Below are 18,600 nucleotides of genomic sequence, written 5' to 3'. Positions count from 1 at the left end.
TGACATTAAAATTAGCCAGCATTACAATAGCCACAACCACGTCATAAACACAATAGGATATAAATACGGCAGAAAGTGAATGAAGTAAACAGTGCAATTCAATACAAACTCAATGAAAGAAATGGCTGCTGAGCACCAGCCTTGTGCCAGGCGACATATGGCTTTTGCTGCACTGAACGCAGAAGCAGCACATGTCCAGGCAGCAAAAACCTTTCATAGTTGTTCATCTAGACTTCTTTTTCACCTTCGAAGAAAGGAAACAGTTGCTTCTGTGTTGTTTTTGGAGGAGTGGAGCAACAGGTTCCGAAGAGGAACCAGATTGTCTTCCTGTCCATCAAAAACGATAAAGGGCATGGAGCAGTTCACCTCGGCTGCGGTGCCTGGGACTTTGTAGCTTAGAGGAAAGGCAAGTCAGAAGTGACATGGTAGAAGTTTATGAAACTTTGCAAGACATGGAGAAAGTGGATAGAGATAAGCGTTTGCCTCTCTCTCAAAACACTGGAACTAGCGGACATTCAATGAAGTTGGAAGGTTCAGGACAGACAAAAGAAAATACTTTTTTTTACACCGCACGTGGAACCCTCTCTTACAGGAGGCAGTGATGGCCACTAACTTGGGTTGCACAGATTAATGGAGAATAAGGTGGATCAGCGACTGCTAGCCATGATGGAGGCTGTGTTATGCCTCTGTGGTTGGAGGTAGGGATGCTTCTGAATGCTAGTTGCTGGAAACCACAGGAAAGGGCAGGTGGGCTCTTGTGCTCAGGTCCTACTTTAAGGGTTCACACAGGCGTTTGGTTGGCATCTTTGAGAATGTGATGCTCTACTAGATGTGCCATTGACTGATTGAGCATGGCTCTTCTTAACGTTAATTACTTGGAGGTTTTGAGTTGGATGCGTTATCTAACTTTTAGATTGCCAGGGTTTGTTTCAAACACTTAACTCTGCTGCACTATAGGACTTAAGTGATTATTTTTACTGTTAGCTTTTTTTGCTTTTTTTGGAAATATTTTTTGTCATCGTCGTCATCCCCACCCCCTCTGGATACTTCATTTCATTTTTGTGTTCCTATATTCGGCCTATTATTGCCTGTATTCCTAAGTACATAGACCGGAGAAAAAGTTATATGGAAATGTGTAGCTGCTTTATTTGTTTATTTCTGGATTAGAATTGGTCTACATAGCCCAAAACTATCTGCTCTGAGTGGGAGCAGCTTTTGAAGATCTGAGACTTCTTAGCAGAGACTCTTTTTACATCAGGGGTGGGAAACCTCAGACCTAGAGGACAAATGTGGCTCTCTGGGACTCTGCCTCGCCTTTGGGAGCCTCCTCAGACCAGTCTTTCTGAACCTTGGGTCTCCATATTTTATTGGACTACAACTCCCATCATCCCTTGCTAGCAGGACCAGTGGTCAGGCATGATGGTTGTTGTAGTCCAACAACTTACAGGGACCCAAGGTTCAGAAAGGCCACCTTAGGCAGTGCACTCCCCTCAGCCACATATCCTCCTTGAGTCTTTTTGCCTGGCTGGCAAGCATCTTGTGAGAGTTCTGGCTTGAATTAGACCCATCTAGTGAAGGTTATATGGGAACGTCAGTGACTGCCGTAAACCCTTATATAACTAGTGGTCTGCAGGTGAGTTTCTCCTGCAAGTTCCAAAGATCTCAGAAGCTCCACTCTGCAGTAACTCAGAGCAGAGCTTTTGAAGTGGCTGCCCCCATTGTGTAGATTAGCATTCTTATTGAGATACCCACTATCTTCACTTTCCAAAAACAGTTTGATTCTTTCTGTTTCCCCAGCTGGATAAATGGATCTTTGCCACATGTACCTAGTTTATATTGGTTTTGTTTTGCTTTAAATGTGTTGTCTGCTTTTTTGTACTTTTAACTGTTAGTTTGTTTGTTTTGCTACTTTTATTGTGCAATCAGACAATTTTATAGAAGGCAATTGATAAATTAATGGTGATGATAACAGTAATAATAATTTGAATTGAAGTTATTCGACTCCAGACTCAGCTATCTTAACCCAGCGGTGGGAAACCACCAACTCACTTTCCTAATTAGTCCCACCAAGCCTCTCCATGTGGCCAGGCCATGCTCATATATGATGTCAGGGTTGATGGGAGTTGTGGGTCTTTCACAGCTGGCATTTGTCAGTGTCAACAATCATCTGATTATTGTTGCTTCTATCCATTCTCCAATGATCATCTGGTCAGGATATAACCACTACACTTCCTTGTAACTTTCTGGCAGTTTCTTGTTGCAGTTACTTGGGAGTACTTTTTTTTTTTGCCTGTGGGACTCAGCTCTGGTTTGGGGAAGAAAGCATGTCCTACTCAGCAATGCCTCTTGCTAATTTATAAGCATATAAGAATCTGAATCTCCTCTCCTCCCTTTTTCTTTTAGCAAGCTCTAATGAATAAAGGAGAAGCCAGAAGAGAGATTTGTATGAAGACAGAGCTGCTGAAAGATATCACCAACAGCAAGGAAGAAGGTAAGCAATACATTCTGCTTGGGGCTGACCTTATGGGCATCCTTTTCAGGCTAGAACATTTGCACTTCTGGGCCCTCTTGTAAACCTTAGGGTGCCTGGTGTTTAAGGGAGGAAAACCTTACATTAAAGCAAGAATGCAGGCAAACAGCCATGGTATTTGACCGGGTGAATTCGTTATCGGCATATATTCAGGCAGTGTGCAGAAGATGCCCCCAAATAAATGTAACACAATCCTACGTGGGTCAACCCAGAAGCAAGTCCTACTGAGTTCAGTGATGCTTATTACCAAGCAAGTAGAATTGTGATATAGGTCTTGGAGCTATGGAATGGGTTTAAAACACACATTTTATTTCCTTTCTGAATCTCATTGGTAAAAAAAATATGTTTTGGATCTGCACTGGTCAAGTCCCTAAGAGAGGACAAAGTGAATGTAGATCTTAGATTTTTAATTGTAGCAAAAATTCCTTTAGCAGGGGTGTTCAACCTCTGTGTCTTACAGTGCTCCCCATCAAAGGAAAACCATTTAAAAAATGAATATAAACCACCACAGGTATACACATAACTTGAAATGTTTATAGTGTTATTTAACAGCTGCAATACTCTTGCAGTTCAGTGACACAAATATCTATCAGAATTCCTCAATGAAATGTGAATTTGAAGAAACCACCAAAATGTTTGTTTTCTGTTGAGAATGTCCACCTTGTTTGTCTACTTACAGTTGCATACTATCTTAAATTTGAGGCAGCATGTGTGGAATTAGCTCATTTTATATCCTCATGACCCTGTTGTGGGAGGGTAGACTTGCCTGAGATTAATCTTGAGGGACAATTTGAGAAATGTCCTTTCTTATAAGCATAAGAACTCCCATGCTGTAAGGTGGACAAGAAAGAGTGTTGGCTTTGAATGTGGGAGATTTTGGTTGAGCTAGTTTCTGGTCATCTGCAGAAATAGTGTCTGTAGAAAAGGTGTGAAATTGTTGAGAATATTTGTGCTCATCCTTGTACTTCATCGATCCCTCCCCCCACAAATATACACTCAATGAAGATCAAGATAGTTATCAAGGAGTAAGGGCCATAATTTTCGTAATACTGCACTGGTTTTTGATGAAAATGAGGATTCTAGTGCAGGAGGTGTGTGTGTGTGTGTGTGTGTGTATGTGTGTTTGTGTACCCACACCCACACCTATATACATAAACACACACACACACAGAGAGAGAGAGAGAGAGAGAGAGAGAGAGAGAGAAAGAGAGTATTCCGGAAGGGCATTCATTGCAGTATAAAAGTAATACTATGGTTATTAAAATAATGAGATGCTTTATGAACTTTGCTTTGTAGAACAAATAAAATAAAGTAAGTTGATTGAAACCATATCTGCAAATACTGTATACAATAAATAATCCATATTGTGGAAAGCCGTTCTTGAATAAAAATATCTTTAGTGGGTGCCTAGACAAGTTTCCCCCTATATTGGTATAGTTATCAAAGGAGCCAACTAGTTTGTGGGTTAAAGAATAAGCAATAACACAATCATTTTAATAAACTGTTAAATACAATAGCACTGCCTTTACAAATTCTAAGAATAATAAAATAAATTCTTCAGATGTATATCTGAATTGTTGCATAAATGACTGGGGCACACTTTGGGGAGGCGTATATTTAAAAGATTTCCAATATAGATCCAGATTGGAATATAAATATCACATATAAAAGGCTGGGTGAAAGAGGAAGGTCTTTGGTAGACACTGATAAGATGACAGAGATAGCACCTGTCTGACATGAAATGGAAGGGAGTTCCAAAGAGCAGGAGCTCTCTCTTCCAGTATGCTGTTGAAAACCAGTAGCTGGGAGTCTTAAGTGGGGAAATGTTGCACCAGGTGCTGCTTTCAGGTTCCCAGAGTCATCTTACTTTGAGAATTGGATGGTGGAGATGTGCTTTTGGCCTCAAATAGCCAAGGTTTCCTTATGCTTGGAAGAACATAGGAAGTCGCTGTATATTGAGTCAGACCAGTGGTCCATCTAGGTCAGTATTTTATACACTGGCCGAGGGGATTGTACTTGGAGTTGCTGGGGTTTGAATCTGAAACTTTATATGCATAGAAAGCAGGTGCTCTGCCGCTGAGCTGTGGCCTGTATGTTCCTTTCAGCCTTCACTCCATCTATCCCCCTCTTTTTCTGCCTCCAGGATTTAATGCTATGGCAGCAGGTGAAAATGCCATAGAGAAGCAAATTGGAGAGCCAAAGATGGCCCCTGGAGGTGAAACCAATGGCTCCTATGAAAGCAACGAAGCCAAGAGCCACACAAATGCAGCTAAGAACCCTCAGGACAGTGTAAAAGTGAGCCAAGGGGACTCCACTGCGAAGCTGAGCAGAGTAGCAGAGAATGGCATTTCTGAGAGAGAGAGTGACACTGGGAAGCAGAACCACATAAAAGCAAACGATTTCATGCATACTTCGGTTACGGGGAGCAATGGCTACATTTTACCGAAGCAGATGGCTCATGGGCCGCCCAAACGGACTTCTAGTGGGGCTTTTGCCACGAAGACACTTCCCGCAGGAGGAGGCAAAGCAAAGGCGATGAGCACCTTCTCCCAGGCACAGGCTGCTCTGCCGGCTAAGTCTGGGGAGGGTAGGAATGAAATGGAGGCTAAGAAATCAGCAGCGGTGCCTACCGGCGTCAAGATCCACAGAGCTCGAAAGACGATGCCCAAGCCCTCCTCTAGCGTGGTAAAGTATACATAAAGTATCTGCTAATAAATTGTGGGGCGAGGTGTGTGTGGGTGTGTAGAGGTTGGGTGAGTGTGGGCCAGTGTAAGCTTGAGGCTGTTGTGCAGCATTTATTCTCTCCCCAGGTGTCTGTCAAACTTGAATGTCTCTGTAGAATTCCCAGCTCCTGAGAAGAATGACTTCTGGGGCAAACTCAGTCTAGAGTTAATTTATCTGTAACTTTGATTTAGAAAAAGATTTTGTGATCTTCTAGGGCAGGAGTTGCCAATGTGGTGCCAGTGAACACAACAGCAGCCTTCAGGTCCTGCCCTGATTCCCATTCTCTGAACACACACATACACTGTCCCCTTGGTCATGACGAGGTGAGGCGGTTACTTCTTTTCTCGCTTGAAAAGTGCATAGAGCTGAGGGAGGAAGTTGGAAGAGGGGCACTCTTTCCCACTTCCTCTTCAAGCTCTATGTGCTTTTCCAGGCTAAGGTTAATGGGTCCAGGTTTCAAACAGATCCCTTGGAAAAGGAAGTGAATGTGTGCACATTTTCTTTCTGCCTATTGTTTGAGGAGCGGCTGCTGATTCAGGGTCAGGGAGAGAGACTTGATCAGAAGAGTAATATCTGTAGTACTCCCTCAAAAAATCCAGAGGTGCCCACAGATGTTGCAAAGGTTGAGAACCCCTGTTGTAGGAGCACCGTGACGAGCAAGTGTCCTTTGAAGTGGTATTTTTTTGCATTCACCCGTTCATTTCCTTCATTAAATTGTATAGCTGGAACATTCTGTGCTCATCCTGTAACAAGAGCGGTTGATATATCTCTCCCTCCTGCTTCGGAAGGGGATGATACCTTTGTTTCTCCCATCGCTTGCAGACAGTGCACAAGGAACTGGCTTGATGGTTTCATGCCTTTAAGATCTGCCCTGGTGTAATTGTATCTCTATTTGTATTTTTTATATACAAATACAGTGGTGCCCCGCAAGACGAATGCCTCGCAAGACGGAAAACCCACTAGACGAAAGGGTTTTCCGTTTTGGAGGTGCTTCGCAAAACGAATTTCCTATGGGCTTGCTTCGCAAGACGAAAATGTCTTGCGAGTTCCTGCGGGGTTTTTTCCTCCCCCCCTTTTTCCCAAGCCGCTAAGCCGCTTATCAGCTGATCCGCTAAGCCGCTTAACAGCTGATCCGTTAAGCCACTAAGCCGCTTATCAGCTGATCCGCTAAGCCGCTTAACAGCTGATCGCTAAGCCGCTTATCAGCTGATCTGCTAAGCCGCTTAACAGCTGATCCGTTAAGCCACTAAGCCGCTTATCAGCTGATCCGCTAAGCCGCTAAGCCGCTTATCAGCTAAGCCCGCTAAGCCGCTAATAGTGCTAATCCGCTAAACCGCTAATGGGCTTGCTTCGCAAGACGAAAAAACCGCAAGACGAAGAGACTCGCGGAACGGATTCTTTTCGTCTTGCGAGGCACCACTGTATCTATCTATCTCTAGAAGATCATGTGGCTGAGCTTTATACAGCCAGGCACCCAAAAATGATCGATAAACATTTACACAACTTACACATGTGTGATTCTTGCATGAAGTTCAGGTCTTCTTTAAGCTTGCCAGTAGATTCTTGGTTCTTGGATTTATTGGCTCATCAGCAATCCTTCCACATTTTCCAGAGCAGCTGCCCTGGGGCAGGCTGTAGATATCTGGCATTGTGTTCAGGGAGGCTTTGCTCAGAGTGCATAAACAGCTCTATAATTCTTCCACCTGGCATTGATTTTTAAAGGCTCATGCACTTGTGTGTTGTTAACAGGGACCTAGGATTGTGGTAGTGGTTGTTCACCTTTCAGAAATGTGTTTCCAACAGCCTATTCTCACCTGATGCCTGGCAAGTGTATTTAAGGTGCAGGAAGGAATTGCTTGAAGTTGTATAGTCAGAGCACGTCAAAGTGCAAGTAGATAAATAGGTACCGCTCCAGCGGGAAGGTAAATGGCGTTTCCGTGTGCTGCTCTGGTTCGCCAGAAGCAGGTTATATTTGCTGGCAACATGAACCGGAAGCTGTATGCCGGCTCCCTCGGCCAATAAAGCGAGATGAGCGCCGCAACCCCAGAGTCGGTCACGACTGGACCTAATGGTCAGGGGTCCCTTTACCTTTACCTCATGTTATGTTTGTTTCAGGTTGCACGTTTTCAGGTTGTGTCCTGCGGCGACCCGGAAGTACCAGAAAGGGTTACTTCCGGGTTTCGCCGCTGACGTGCTAAATGACGTCACACGCATACGCAGAAGCGGCGAATCGCGATCCGCGCGTGCACAGATGCGGGTTGCGTTATTTTCAGGCTGTGAACGGGCTTCCGGAATGGATCCCATTCGCAACCAGAGGTACCACTGTATATATAAGTCATTCAGGTAAAAGGCTGCTGAAGATGCCTTGATTCTTCCAGCAAATCATGAGGGTAAGCAGAGAAACTCACCATCATTGAGCCAAGGTTTAGAATGGAGAAAGGCTATGTATTGTAGATGTTCATGCAGAGGTAGGGAACCTCAGGGCTGGAGGCCAAATGCGCCCCTTGAAGCCTCTCTTTCTGGCCCTCGGAACTCTCCCCAGGCCACTGATCCCCACTGATACTACTCGTGTTTTTGTTTATCTGGAATGTCTCCTTGAACTCTCATCGTGTCTCCTGCTTGCCTGGATGGAGGGTAGAGAGGGATGTGTGTAGAAACTAGCTTACTGTATGGAAGAACAAATTTACATTCGTGCCCTGCCCGCCACTGGCATGTGGACCTCTTAGCTGAAAAAGGGAACTCCAGGATGGAATGCGGTACTTGGACAGCTGCCAAAATCTCCCCACTGCCTTGTTAGCTGAATATAGTGGCAGCTAGGGATTTGTGATTTTTCTCTTCCCTGGAACAGTTATGGACAGCCCCCCCCCCCAATTTATGCACATTCAATAAGCGCATGACCATGTATATGTGAATCTCACTGAACCTGGAAGTCACCTGGAAACATCATAAACACATCACTGAAACATCATTTGGTGCATAGCTTATTATATATCTGAGTTTCTGGGTATACCCGCTTCACCAGCAACTTGTGAGTCTGCAGCCTGTTTGAGTTACAGTGGTGCCTCGCAAGACGAAATTAATCCGTTCCACGAGTGTCTTCGTCTAGCGGTTTCTTCGTCTTGCGAAGCAACCCTATTAGCGGCTTAACGGATTAGCGCTATTCGCGGTTTAGCGGCTATTAAAGGCTTATCGGCTTAGCGGATTAGCTGCTAAAAGGCTATTAGCGGCTTAGCGGCTTAGATAAAGGGGGGGGGAACCAAAAAAAACCCCTCAAGACTCGCAAGACATTTTCGTCTTGCGAAGCAAGCCCATAGGGAAATTCGTCCTGCGAAGCAACTCAAAAACGGAAAACCCTTTCGTCTAGCGGGTTTTCCGTCTTGCGAGGCATTCGTCTTGCGGGGCACCACTGTACATGTCTCTGCATTGACCTGTGTAGAAAGCCTGTTGGTTTTCATAAGAATCACCCATTCAGGGTTTTTTTAGGCTGCCTTTTGAAGCAAAGGCACTGTCAAAATGTTCGTTTGCTTCAAATTAGACCTACTGAAATAAATGTGCTTTCAGAAGTAACTGACCCAGCTATGGATCTTATAGAAGAACAGGGATAATGTGCTTTCTGCAGCGAAAGCTTCTGTTTGGCCACTGTCATCACTGGAGGTTAACGCTGAACCTGAGAAGAGTGTCACATTTATATTTTCAGCCACAGATTTCTGATGGTAAAGAGGGAAGGGAGGAAAAACCCTGACTGCAACCCTGGAGAGCCACTGCCAGTCAGCGTAGACCGGCAGTTAGATTATTTGATTTGCTATTAAACACTTTATTATCTTCCTAGAATGAACTGTACTGCTTCAGTTTCGCAGGTGCGGATCAGATTTTTAAAGTTCTCACTATGATAAAAACACATCTCCAGTAGGTAGAAATAAACAGAGCAAGGGATTTATCTGATTATCAAGAAGTTTTCTGGTTCTTCATCCTGCGGGTTTAATACTTGAACTGTGAATTAGGCTGGAAACAAATGAGGCATCAGATTGTCTGGTTATGGCAAAAATATTTTGCGTGATCTTTTTCTTCCATTTGATTTCTGAGCCAAATTAGCTGATAATAATAATTTCATTATTTATACGCCACCAATCTGGCAGGGTTGCTACTTAATTTTTGGTGCCTGAAAAAAAGTTAGGGTAGTTAATTCATTATTTTCACTCCTTGCTTTTCTGTTTTCGACAACTTTCCTCTATTATCCTGAAGGGTTTGCTTGGATGTTTATTTTACCGGGAAGCAAATTGCCTTAAAACACAGGTGGGGAAATTCAGGCCTGGGGGCCAAATCCATCTCCCTGAACCCCTCTATCTGGCCCTTGGAATTTCCCCTAGGCCACACCACTTACTGACTCTGCTCATGCCCTGAGTGTGTTTTGCTTACCTGGAATGTACCCTTGAACGTGTCTGGATGAGGTTTAGGAGAGCAGAGTGTGTAGGAGATACTCAACTACAGTGGTACCTCTCGTTGTGAATGGGATCCGTTCCGGAGCCCCTTTCGCAACATGAGCAGAACGCAACCCGCATCTGCGTGTGCTGCAATTCGCCGCTTCTGCGCATGCGCATGATGTCATTTTGAACGTCTGTGCATGCGCGAGTGGCAAAACCTGGAAGTAACCCTTTCTGGTACTTCCGGGTCGCCGCCGGATGCAACCTGAAAAGATTTAACCTGAAGCAAACGTAACAAGAGCTATGAAAGTAAAATTGTTCCAGCCACTTTTGTCTCTGGCCCTACCTACCTACCTACCTACCTACCCCTGGCATGCAGCCCTTGGAAAGTTGCCAGGAAAGAATATGGTCATGGAATTGTAGTGTTGGAAAAGGGACCCTTAGGGTAATCTAGTCAAACCCCCTGCAGTACATGAATCTTTTGGCCATTGTGGGGCTTGAACCCATAACACTTAGATTAAGATCCTCATTCTCTACTGGCTGAGTCTTCTCAGTTCCTCGGGCAGAAATTAAGTTCCTTACCCCTTGCCTTAAAGAAAGGGAAGATTTTGGGAGAAATGTCAGTGTGTTTGGTTTTTTCCCCTTTCCCCCTGCAGCATTTTAGGACTTAAAAATAAAGGTGTACGTATGTGTATGTCTGTGTGTTACAACTGAGCTTTTCATAGAATCATAGAATCTTATGAGTTGGAAGGGACTCCAGGGGTCATCTATTCCAACCCTGTGCAATGCAGGAATCTCAACTAAAGCATCCATGACAGGTGGTCATGATCTTGCAGGTTTACTTCCTTTCTGTTATATAAGGACTATCTTCTTGTTTTTGTTTTCGATCTGGGATTTTTTAGTCTCTTTGGCATCTGTTGCATTTGCTTCTTCCTGCGAAATAGAAGTCTCCTTGCATTGAAATTGCTGTTGTCACTGTTGGCTCTGAACCGGCAGCCAATTTGAAACTCTTAGTTGAGAGCAAGACTCCAGGAAAACACCCCAGGGACTTTTCTTTAATCAATTCATAGAAGAGACTGACATGTGTAAGTGACCCAGGTCATTGCAATGCTGGTGGAAGACAGCTCTGTTGTTGATTATTATATTATATTATATTATATTATATTATATTATATTATATTATATTAATTATATTATAATATTATTCTGGTCACTTATCATGCAAAAAGGTCTCTAAGTTAGGGTTGCCATATTTTAAAGCGCAAAAAAGAAGACACATTTGATGATAAAAAAATAAAATAAAAATGGGGGGAGGGGGGTGGTATTTAAGAGATACCAATGAAAGTAGAGTAAGAGCAAAAAGAAGATATAGTTAAAAGAAAAGTGTTGCCCCCCCAAGAGAAAGAATTAAAAATAGAAATAATAAGAGGGAATTATTGTTTTTAATAATATTGAAAATAACAACAGCAATAACAATGATGATGGTAATAATAATAATAATAAAAATAATAATAAACCAATATATATGCGGAGAAAAAAGAAAAAGGGGGTAGAGGGAAGGGCGTGTGTTTGTATATAAAAATAATATATATCTGAATGAAATCGAACTGTAGGGTCCAATCGATGTCAAAAATCGAAAGTTAAAGAAAATTTAAAATAGAGAACTATAAGGTCAAATTAATGTTAAAGATCAAAGGAAAATTAAAAAATAGACATAAAATTCAAACCCAAGCATGGTGCAAACTGCAGAAGCAAAATCAGCAGGCTTGCGGCGCTCAGCCATGTGAGAGAGAGTTTAGGGTGGTGGCAATATTGGGGAGTGGGGTTGGGTTAGACTTCTCCCCTCTGCCCTCACATGGGAGGGCTCTGCCCCACGGTCCCGGGGGGGGGGGCCCTGATCCCCCGCAAGCAGCTGGCATGAAGCGGGAAAAGGAAGGAAGGCCTCTCCGGCCCCCTCTAAATGTTGCTCAGAGGCTGCAGCTGTGTGGGGGCCTCCTTTCAGCATTGCCCTATTCCCCAACCCTTGCCCCCGGTTGTGAAGGCCACTGAGATCCTGCTCGCGAGTAGTCCCCAGGAGCACTGCTTGCCTTCCCCTTGCCGGGCAGCTGCTCTGTCTCAATGGCCTGGCAAGCTGGTCTTGCCATACCTGGAGGTGGGCCAAGGGCACCCCACAAGCCCGTCTCCTGCTGCCTACCTCTCAGTTGGGTGAAGGTGGCAGTGCCAGGCAGAAATAATAATAATAATAATAATAATAATAATAATAATAATAATAATAATTTTTTATTTATATCCCGCCCTCCCCAGCCGAAGCCGGGCTCAGAGCAGCTAACAACAATAAAAGTAACACAGCATTCTAAAATCAATTCATTTTAAAATCAATTCAAAATCAAATTAATGGCAACCATTGGGCTAGAGTTCTGTGAGGATTACCAAAGGAGGGGGGGTCAGACTGTGCCTTGGCCAAAGGCCTGGTGGAACAGCTCTGTCTTGCAGGCCCTGCGGAAAGATGTCAAGTCCTGCAGGGCCCTAGTCTCTTGTGACAGAGCGTTCCACCAGATCGGGGCCACAGCCGAAAAAGCCCTGGCTCTGGTTGAGGCCAGCCTAACCTGTCTGTGGCTTGGGACCTCCAAGATGTTTTTGTTTGAAGACCGTAAGGTCCTCCTCCGTGGGACATACCAGGAGAGGCGGTCCCGTAGGTAGGAGGGTCCTAGGCCGTATAGGGCTTTAAAGGTTAAAACCAGCACCTTAAACCTGATCCTGTACTCCACCGGGAGCAACAGCAGCAGAAAACTTCAGTTGCACAACAACACCAGAGTCCTATAAGATGCCTAGGAGTTGTATTCCACTTTAGTTCTACTCAGAGTAGTCCTACTGAAATTAACAGACATGACTGAGGTCTGTTAATTTCAATACTCTTAACTTGATTGAATTAATACAATGGGTTTTTATCACTCTCTCTTTGTTTGTTGGTTTACCTATGATCCACTATCATTCTTTCATGTGAACGGCTGCTCTTAATAAGATACTTATCACTGCCTGTACTTTTCTGGTTTCATTTCCTGGTCTCACAATTGATGATTCTGACTACACGCCCCTCCCCAGGCACCCCAATATGTGTACATCCTTGAAACTCAGGGCACTTAGTTGATCTGATGAAGTGTACTCTATAAAACCTTATGCCATAATAAATTAATGTGAGACTTTTTTGAGACTCGTGTGAAACCTAGTTTGCTTGCCTTTTGGGGGCTAGCAGAGGAGAGACACAGAGCTTGCCTTTCCATACTAGAGGTGGAGAAGAAGGCTGCTTCTCTGTCTGATTGTCATCACAGGTGCAGTGAAGAATAATCTCTCTTCTGTCTGCCCACTGACCTGCCCTCATGGAATTCCATACACTCTGTCCGCATGCATTTAGTGTTCTCCTGTGGCAACCAGGCTACCCCTTATATACCATGGGTTGTATCCAGTACTCAGAATAGGACCCATTTAAATGGATGGACATGACTAACTTAGGTGCATTAACTTCAGTTGGTGTACTCTGAAGTTTGATGCAACCCAAAGCATCTGGTTGGCAACTCTTAGAACCCAGTGTTGGACTCGATGGATTGCATTGGTCCAGCAGACTCCTCTTCTGTTCTTAAGATTGCTTAAATAGTGCGTTCATCTCCCAGAAGCCATTAGCTATAGTTTTCTGGCTTGGACGTAATAGGAAACTGTTCTTAGCTGAAGGCTTCCTATTATGTTTACTTTCTTATGCAAAGGGTAGGGGAGCAGAGCAACTCTGTTCAAGACCATTAGTTCCGTTCATATCTTATTAACCTGAAAAATGATCATTCAAACATAGCCCCTGCCTGCCAGGTTCATAGACTGGCATTGCCCATTCCCTCTTCTTGAGGCCTTAGCGCAGGAGTAGCCAACATAGTGCATGCCAGATGTTGCTGGGCTGCAGTTTCTACTATCCCTTTATCATTGGCCTTGTTGGCTGGGGGCTGATGGAACTACAGTGGTACCTCTGGATACGAACTTAATTCATTCCACAGGTCCGTTCTTATCCTGAAACTGTTCTTAACGTGAGGCACCATTAGCAAAAGCGTGTCTGCCGCTGCGTGCACACAATTTCCGCTCACATCCAAGGGCAAAGCTCGCAACCGGGAGCAACTGCTTCCGGGTTAGCGCAGCTCCTAACCTGATGCATGCTCAACCAGAAGCGATCGTGTCCAGAGGTACCACTGTAGTTTCCAGCAACATTTGGGAGAGTACCACATTGGCTGCTCCTGCCTTACCACACTCTGCTCAAGTGCAAGCCACGAGTAGCTGCCCGATCCATCAGTCCAGAGGCCCATCTAGTCCAGCATCCTGTTCTTAACAGTGGCCAACCACACACCCTGACAGAACGACCACAAGCAGGACATTCTCTTGTGCTGGCAGTGGAAATTCTGCCTGATCACCTGCGCCCTTCAACATCAAAACACAGTGCAGGGTCATAACCTCTATTCATATGGTGCCGTAAGAAATGTTTGTCCCAGTATTCACTGCCTTGGACTATTTTCTAATGGAGGGGTGTTTTAAGCAAAATGAGCCTGAAGTGTGTCCGTTCCTAGCCCAGTACATGTGTGTTCCATTAAGCAGATGTACTGAGTGCCTAAACCTCTGCCAATAGAACCATCAACAGGCACTTTTCATTATTGATGGCTGCTTTGGATGAGTGCCTCTTAACTGCCTCCTGTAATTTCACTTTGATCCTTCATGCATTTTTTTTTATTTTGAAAAAAATGAAAACAAAAAGAAAGAAGGGCACCTTATGTGGCTGAAAGAAAAGTTGTGGGCTTTAGGTGTCTTTACTCATCGGTTGTGCTCAAGTTCTTTGCTTTGGACGGGGGGATTCCATCTCTCTTTGTGCAAGAGAAAGGTTTGGGAGCCAGGTTTACATATTTACAAGAATATGTGCCTTTTTAATGAGGATTAAACATCTTTCTTTCTTTCTTTCTTTCCTTCCTTCCTTCCTTCCTTCCTTCCTTCCTTCCTTCCTTCCTTTTTAAAGTAATGTTTTCTTAAGGTAGTTGATTTTCACCAGAAAAATATAAAGGGTTCTTTTTGATTTCTGTTCCCAGCACACAAGTAGAGACCCCAAAGAAACACCCAAGGAAGATGGAAGAAGGGAACTTTTGGAATTTGGGAAGCCCCCCTCTTTGCCCCCTGTTCCTGGCCTTCATTCATCTCTACCTCAGAACCAGAGCTATGTGGCAGCATCAAAATCACAGACAGGTAAAGAATTAACAGAGCATACCCCCCTTTCTATTTTATTTTCATGGGGAAGCAAAAGCTCAAGTTGGGAGTCTGCTGGCCTTTTCTGTAACCCAGGGTTTCCCAGATTGTGGTCTGCAGACTACCAGTGGCCCATGAGCTTCACCAGGTGGTCCACAGGGTGTCCATAAATTAAAAATTATACCACATCTAGCACAGAGCATTATAATTGCTAAAATGGGGGGGGGGGTGTAAGTGGTCTGTCAAGACCCTCAGCAATTTTCAAGTGGGGTGGGGGAACCACTGTTGTGGCCACTTCCACTACCGCCATCTGCCCCCTTTGATTGGATTATCAGCCCTTGCAATTTAAGCAGAAAATTGCTGGAACATTGTGGAGGTGGAGCTGAAGTTCCATGCACCTAAAGCTTAAATGAGGGACAAATTTGGCTTAACATACCAATAAACAGAAGGTCAGGGGTTCGTCTGTTGTTGTTTTTTAAATGTAACAGTGTTCGTGTCTTGTGTATTTTCAAATGAACCATAGCATGCAAGAAGGGGAAGCTTAAACCCTTCCCTCCCCAGCCAAGATCCTGACAAATAAGAACTGCCATAAGAAAAGAAGCAGAGACCTGCTGGATGAAGCCCTTTAGTCCAGCATCCTCTTCAAACAGTGGCCAGCCAGATACCTTTGGGAAGCTTGCAGGCAGAACTGAGCGTAACAATGCTCTCTTCACACTTGCAGTTCTCAGCAGCTGGCATTGGAGGAGGGGTGAAAAACAAGGCACATCTAATCCTGTTACCTAATGCTTGTTTCTTTTTACTCCTCCACCAACTCTTACATGTGTGTTTCCCCAGGAAACAATCAGTTTTCCCTTTCCTCTATGCAAGGAGCAGAGGTGCCCCAGTAATTCTCAGAACCCAGCTCCCAGCTCCCAGGATTCTTAGGGGGAAGCCATTACTGTTTGAGTTGTACATTAGTGCTTTAAAAGTATGATGCAGATACAGCCTTGGATTCTAAGGGCCCACACATACCTCACATTAATGTGGACTGTGAACCTTTTGTGTCTCCTTTAATTGCCTCTTGTATATGGGGCATTCTCCTCCAACTTCTTGGAAGGAATTCAGTGGCGCTGTGGTCTATAAACCACTGAGCCTCTTGGGCTTGCTGATTGTAAGGTCGGCAGTTCGAATCCGTGTGACAGGGTGAGCTCCTATTGCTTTGTCCCAGCTTCTGCCAACCTAGCAGTTTGAAAGCACATCAGTGCAAGTAGATAAATAGGTACCACTGCGGGGAGAAGGTAAACAGCATTTCTGTGTGCTCTGGCTTCCGTCATGGCCTCCTGTTGCACCAGAAGCGGATTGGTCATGCTGGCCACATGACCTGGAAAGCTGTCTGTGGACAAACACCGGCTCCTTCGGTCTGAAAGCAGAGATAAGTGCCACACTCTGTAGTCAAATTCTACTAGACAATCATCCAGGGGTCCTTTACCTTTAAAAGTAAAAGTAAAGAGACCCCTGACCGTTAGGTCCAGCCATGACTGACTCTGGGGTTGTGGTGCTCATCTCACCTTATTGGCTGAGGGAGCCAGTGTACAGTTTTCAGGTCATGCGGGGAGCATGACTAAGCTGCTTCTGGCGAACCAGAGCAGCGCATGGAAACACTGTTTACCTTCCTGCCGGAGCGGTATATATTTATCTACTTGCACTTTGGCGTGCTTTCAAACTGCTAGGTTGGCAGGAGCAGGGACCGAGCAATGGGAGCTCACCCCGCTGTGGGGATTCGAACCGCCGACCTTCTGATTGGCAAGCCCTAGGCTCTGTGGTTTAACCCACAGCGCCACCCGCGCCAAAATTCTACTAGACAACTGTCCAAGGGTCCTTTACCTACCGTTAACTCCAACTTCTGCTGTCCTACTCTTTCTCCTCCCTAAATCCAGAGATTCCTTATGCCAGTGTTTCTCAGACTAACCAGCAGGACCAGCGGTCAGGAGTGATGAGAGTTGTCATCCAACAACACCTGGTGATCCAAGTTTGAGAAACACCACCTATGCTTTCACCTATGCTTTGAAAATCTCGAGAGGAGAGCTGCATCAGGGAATCTCTGGATTTGGGGAGGCAGCAAATTCTTTGCATCACAGCCTAATTTCTATTCTGCATTGGGGAAACTTTTTGGTGGTGTGGGAGGAGTGAAACTGCCATTGGACATAGCCTGCATCTTTATCATGAAGAGGCTTGACATCACCCCTAAATGTCCACTCCTCCATTGTCTCCCAAGACAGATGGATGCCAACTGTATGATGCAGATTTTCATTAGTTGGATGTTGCCTTTTAATAGCTTTTAATCAGTTGCTTTGCTTGTCCTCAAGGCCGTATTTACCTAAGAGTGCATTTAAAGCACCGTGAGATCACTTTAAGCAGCCATTACTTCCCCCACAGAATTCTGGGAACTGTAGTTTCTTAAAGGAGCTGAGAGTTGTTGTATCTCACAGAGCTACAATTCCTGGAGTGGTTGAACAGTCTTTTCCTCTTCCCAAGGTATTCTGAGAATTGTAGAGGGGGAATGGCAAGATCAGTATAATGCAAAGAAACAATGCAGGGCTCCTGACCTCCCCACTTGCCCCCCAATCTCCTGGTAAGCAGCTGCAGTGCAACCAAACAGAGGCCAGGTGAGCAGTGCAGCTCCACCAAGCGCTCTTCTTCTCCTTATAACTAAAACAGGGGGAGTGAAAATGGGACTTGGTGTTTGATTGTGTGTTCCTTTGTACTTACCGTATTTTTTGCTTTATAAGAATCACTTTTTCCCTCCTAAAAAGTAAAGAGAAATGTGTGTGCGTCTTATGGAGCGAATGCAGGCTGCGGAGCTATCCCAGAAGCCAGAACAGTGAGAGGGGTTGCTGCTTTCACTGCACAGTGATTCCTCTTGCTGTTCTGGCTTCTGGGATTCAGAATATTGTTTTCTTGTTCTCCTCCTCCACAAACTAGGTGCGTCTTATGGTTTGGTGCGTCTTATAGAGCGAAAAATATGTTAATTAGCTGTTTACTGAATTAACTGTTGGATACTGCATCTGATCCACCCACCCTCAGGAAGGCTCATATACCTTCTTGTGTTTCTGCACCCTACTTTCTGCCTCCTGATTATTTTCTCTTTTGTCCCTCCCGTCCAGCTGCTTCAGTATCTAGGAAGAAGAAGCGAAGAATGGGAACGTACAGCCTGGTTCCCAAGAAAAAGACCAAAGTTTTGAAACAGAGGACTATGATTGAGATGTTCAGGAGCCTTGCCCATTCCACTTCAGGTGGCAAGGTGAGGACTGTGGAAGAGAGCGAGGTGCTTGGTGGATGAATGGAAGGTGGTGTCAGCCACTCTTGTAGCCGGAGATGGTGGTCCAGATCAGCAAGGAACTTCTCTTTGTGCAGTGTGGCTGTATAATCCAGGGAATTGTTTCTTTTAGAAGAAATGTGATTTATCACAACAGGCGATAGACTGTTTTTGGGTCTGCTTTCTTAAGAACCCAGTGGTTCTGCTGGATTGGAGCAAAGGCCCATCTAGGCCAGCATCCCTCCATCTCACAGTGATGCCCCAATGGGAAGCCTGCATGTGGTTTGTGAGGGTTAACAGCCCCTGCAGATATTTGTGGAGAAAAGGAAGACAGGGGAGCACCCATGGTCAACCCATAAAATGATTAT

General features: G+C 44.7%; 1 protein-coding gene across 14 annotated transcripts in view; it reads left to right on the top strand.

Annotated features, from left to right (window-relative positions):
- The window catches only part of EHMT1 (euchromatic histone lysine methyltransferase 1), a 139,670-nt gene that overhangs the window by 61,918 nt on the left and 59,152 nt on the right, over window positions 1-18,600 (top strand). For all 14 annotated transcript variants that reach the window (XM_080990809.1, XM_080990802.1, XM_080990811.1 and 11 more), the window contains 4 exons: window positions 2,404-2,491; window positions 4,674-5,215; window positions 14,784-14,937; window positions 18,081-18,217. In XM_080990809.1, the coding sequence (XP_080846935.1) occupies window positions 2,413-2,491; window positions 4,674-5,215; window positions 14,784-14,937; window positions 18,081-18,217 (912 nt within the window). In that variant the 5' untranslated portion in view covers window positions 2,404-2,412. The remainder of the gene's footprint in view (window positions 1-2,403; window positions 2,492-4,673; window positions 5,216-14,783; window positions 14,938-18,080; window positions 18,218-18,600) is intronic.

The sequence above is a fragment of the Podarcis pityusensis genome (genome assembly GCF_964106645.2).
Source record: "Podarcis pityusensis genome assembly, chromosome: Z".
Lineage (NCBI taxonomy): Eukaryota > Metazoa > Chordata > Lepidosauria > Squamata > Lacertidae > Podarcis > Podarcis pityusensis.
The sequence above is the reverse complement of the archived record's forward strand: the minus strand, read 5'-3'. Positions and strand labels throughout refer to the sequence as shown.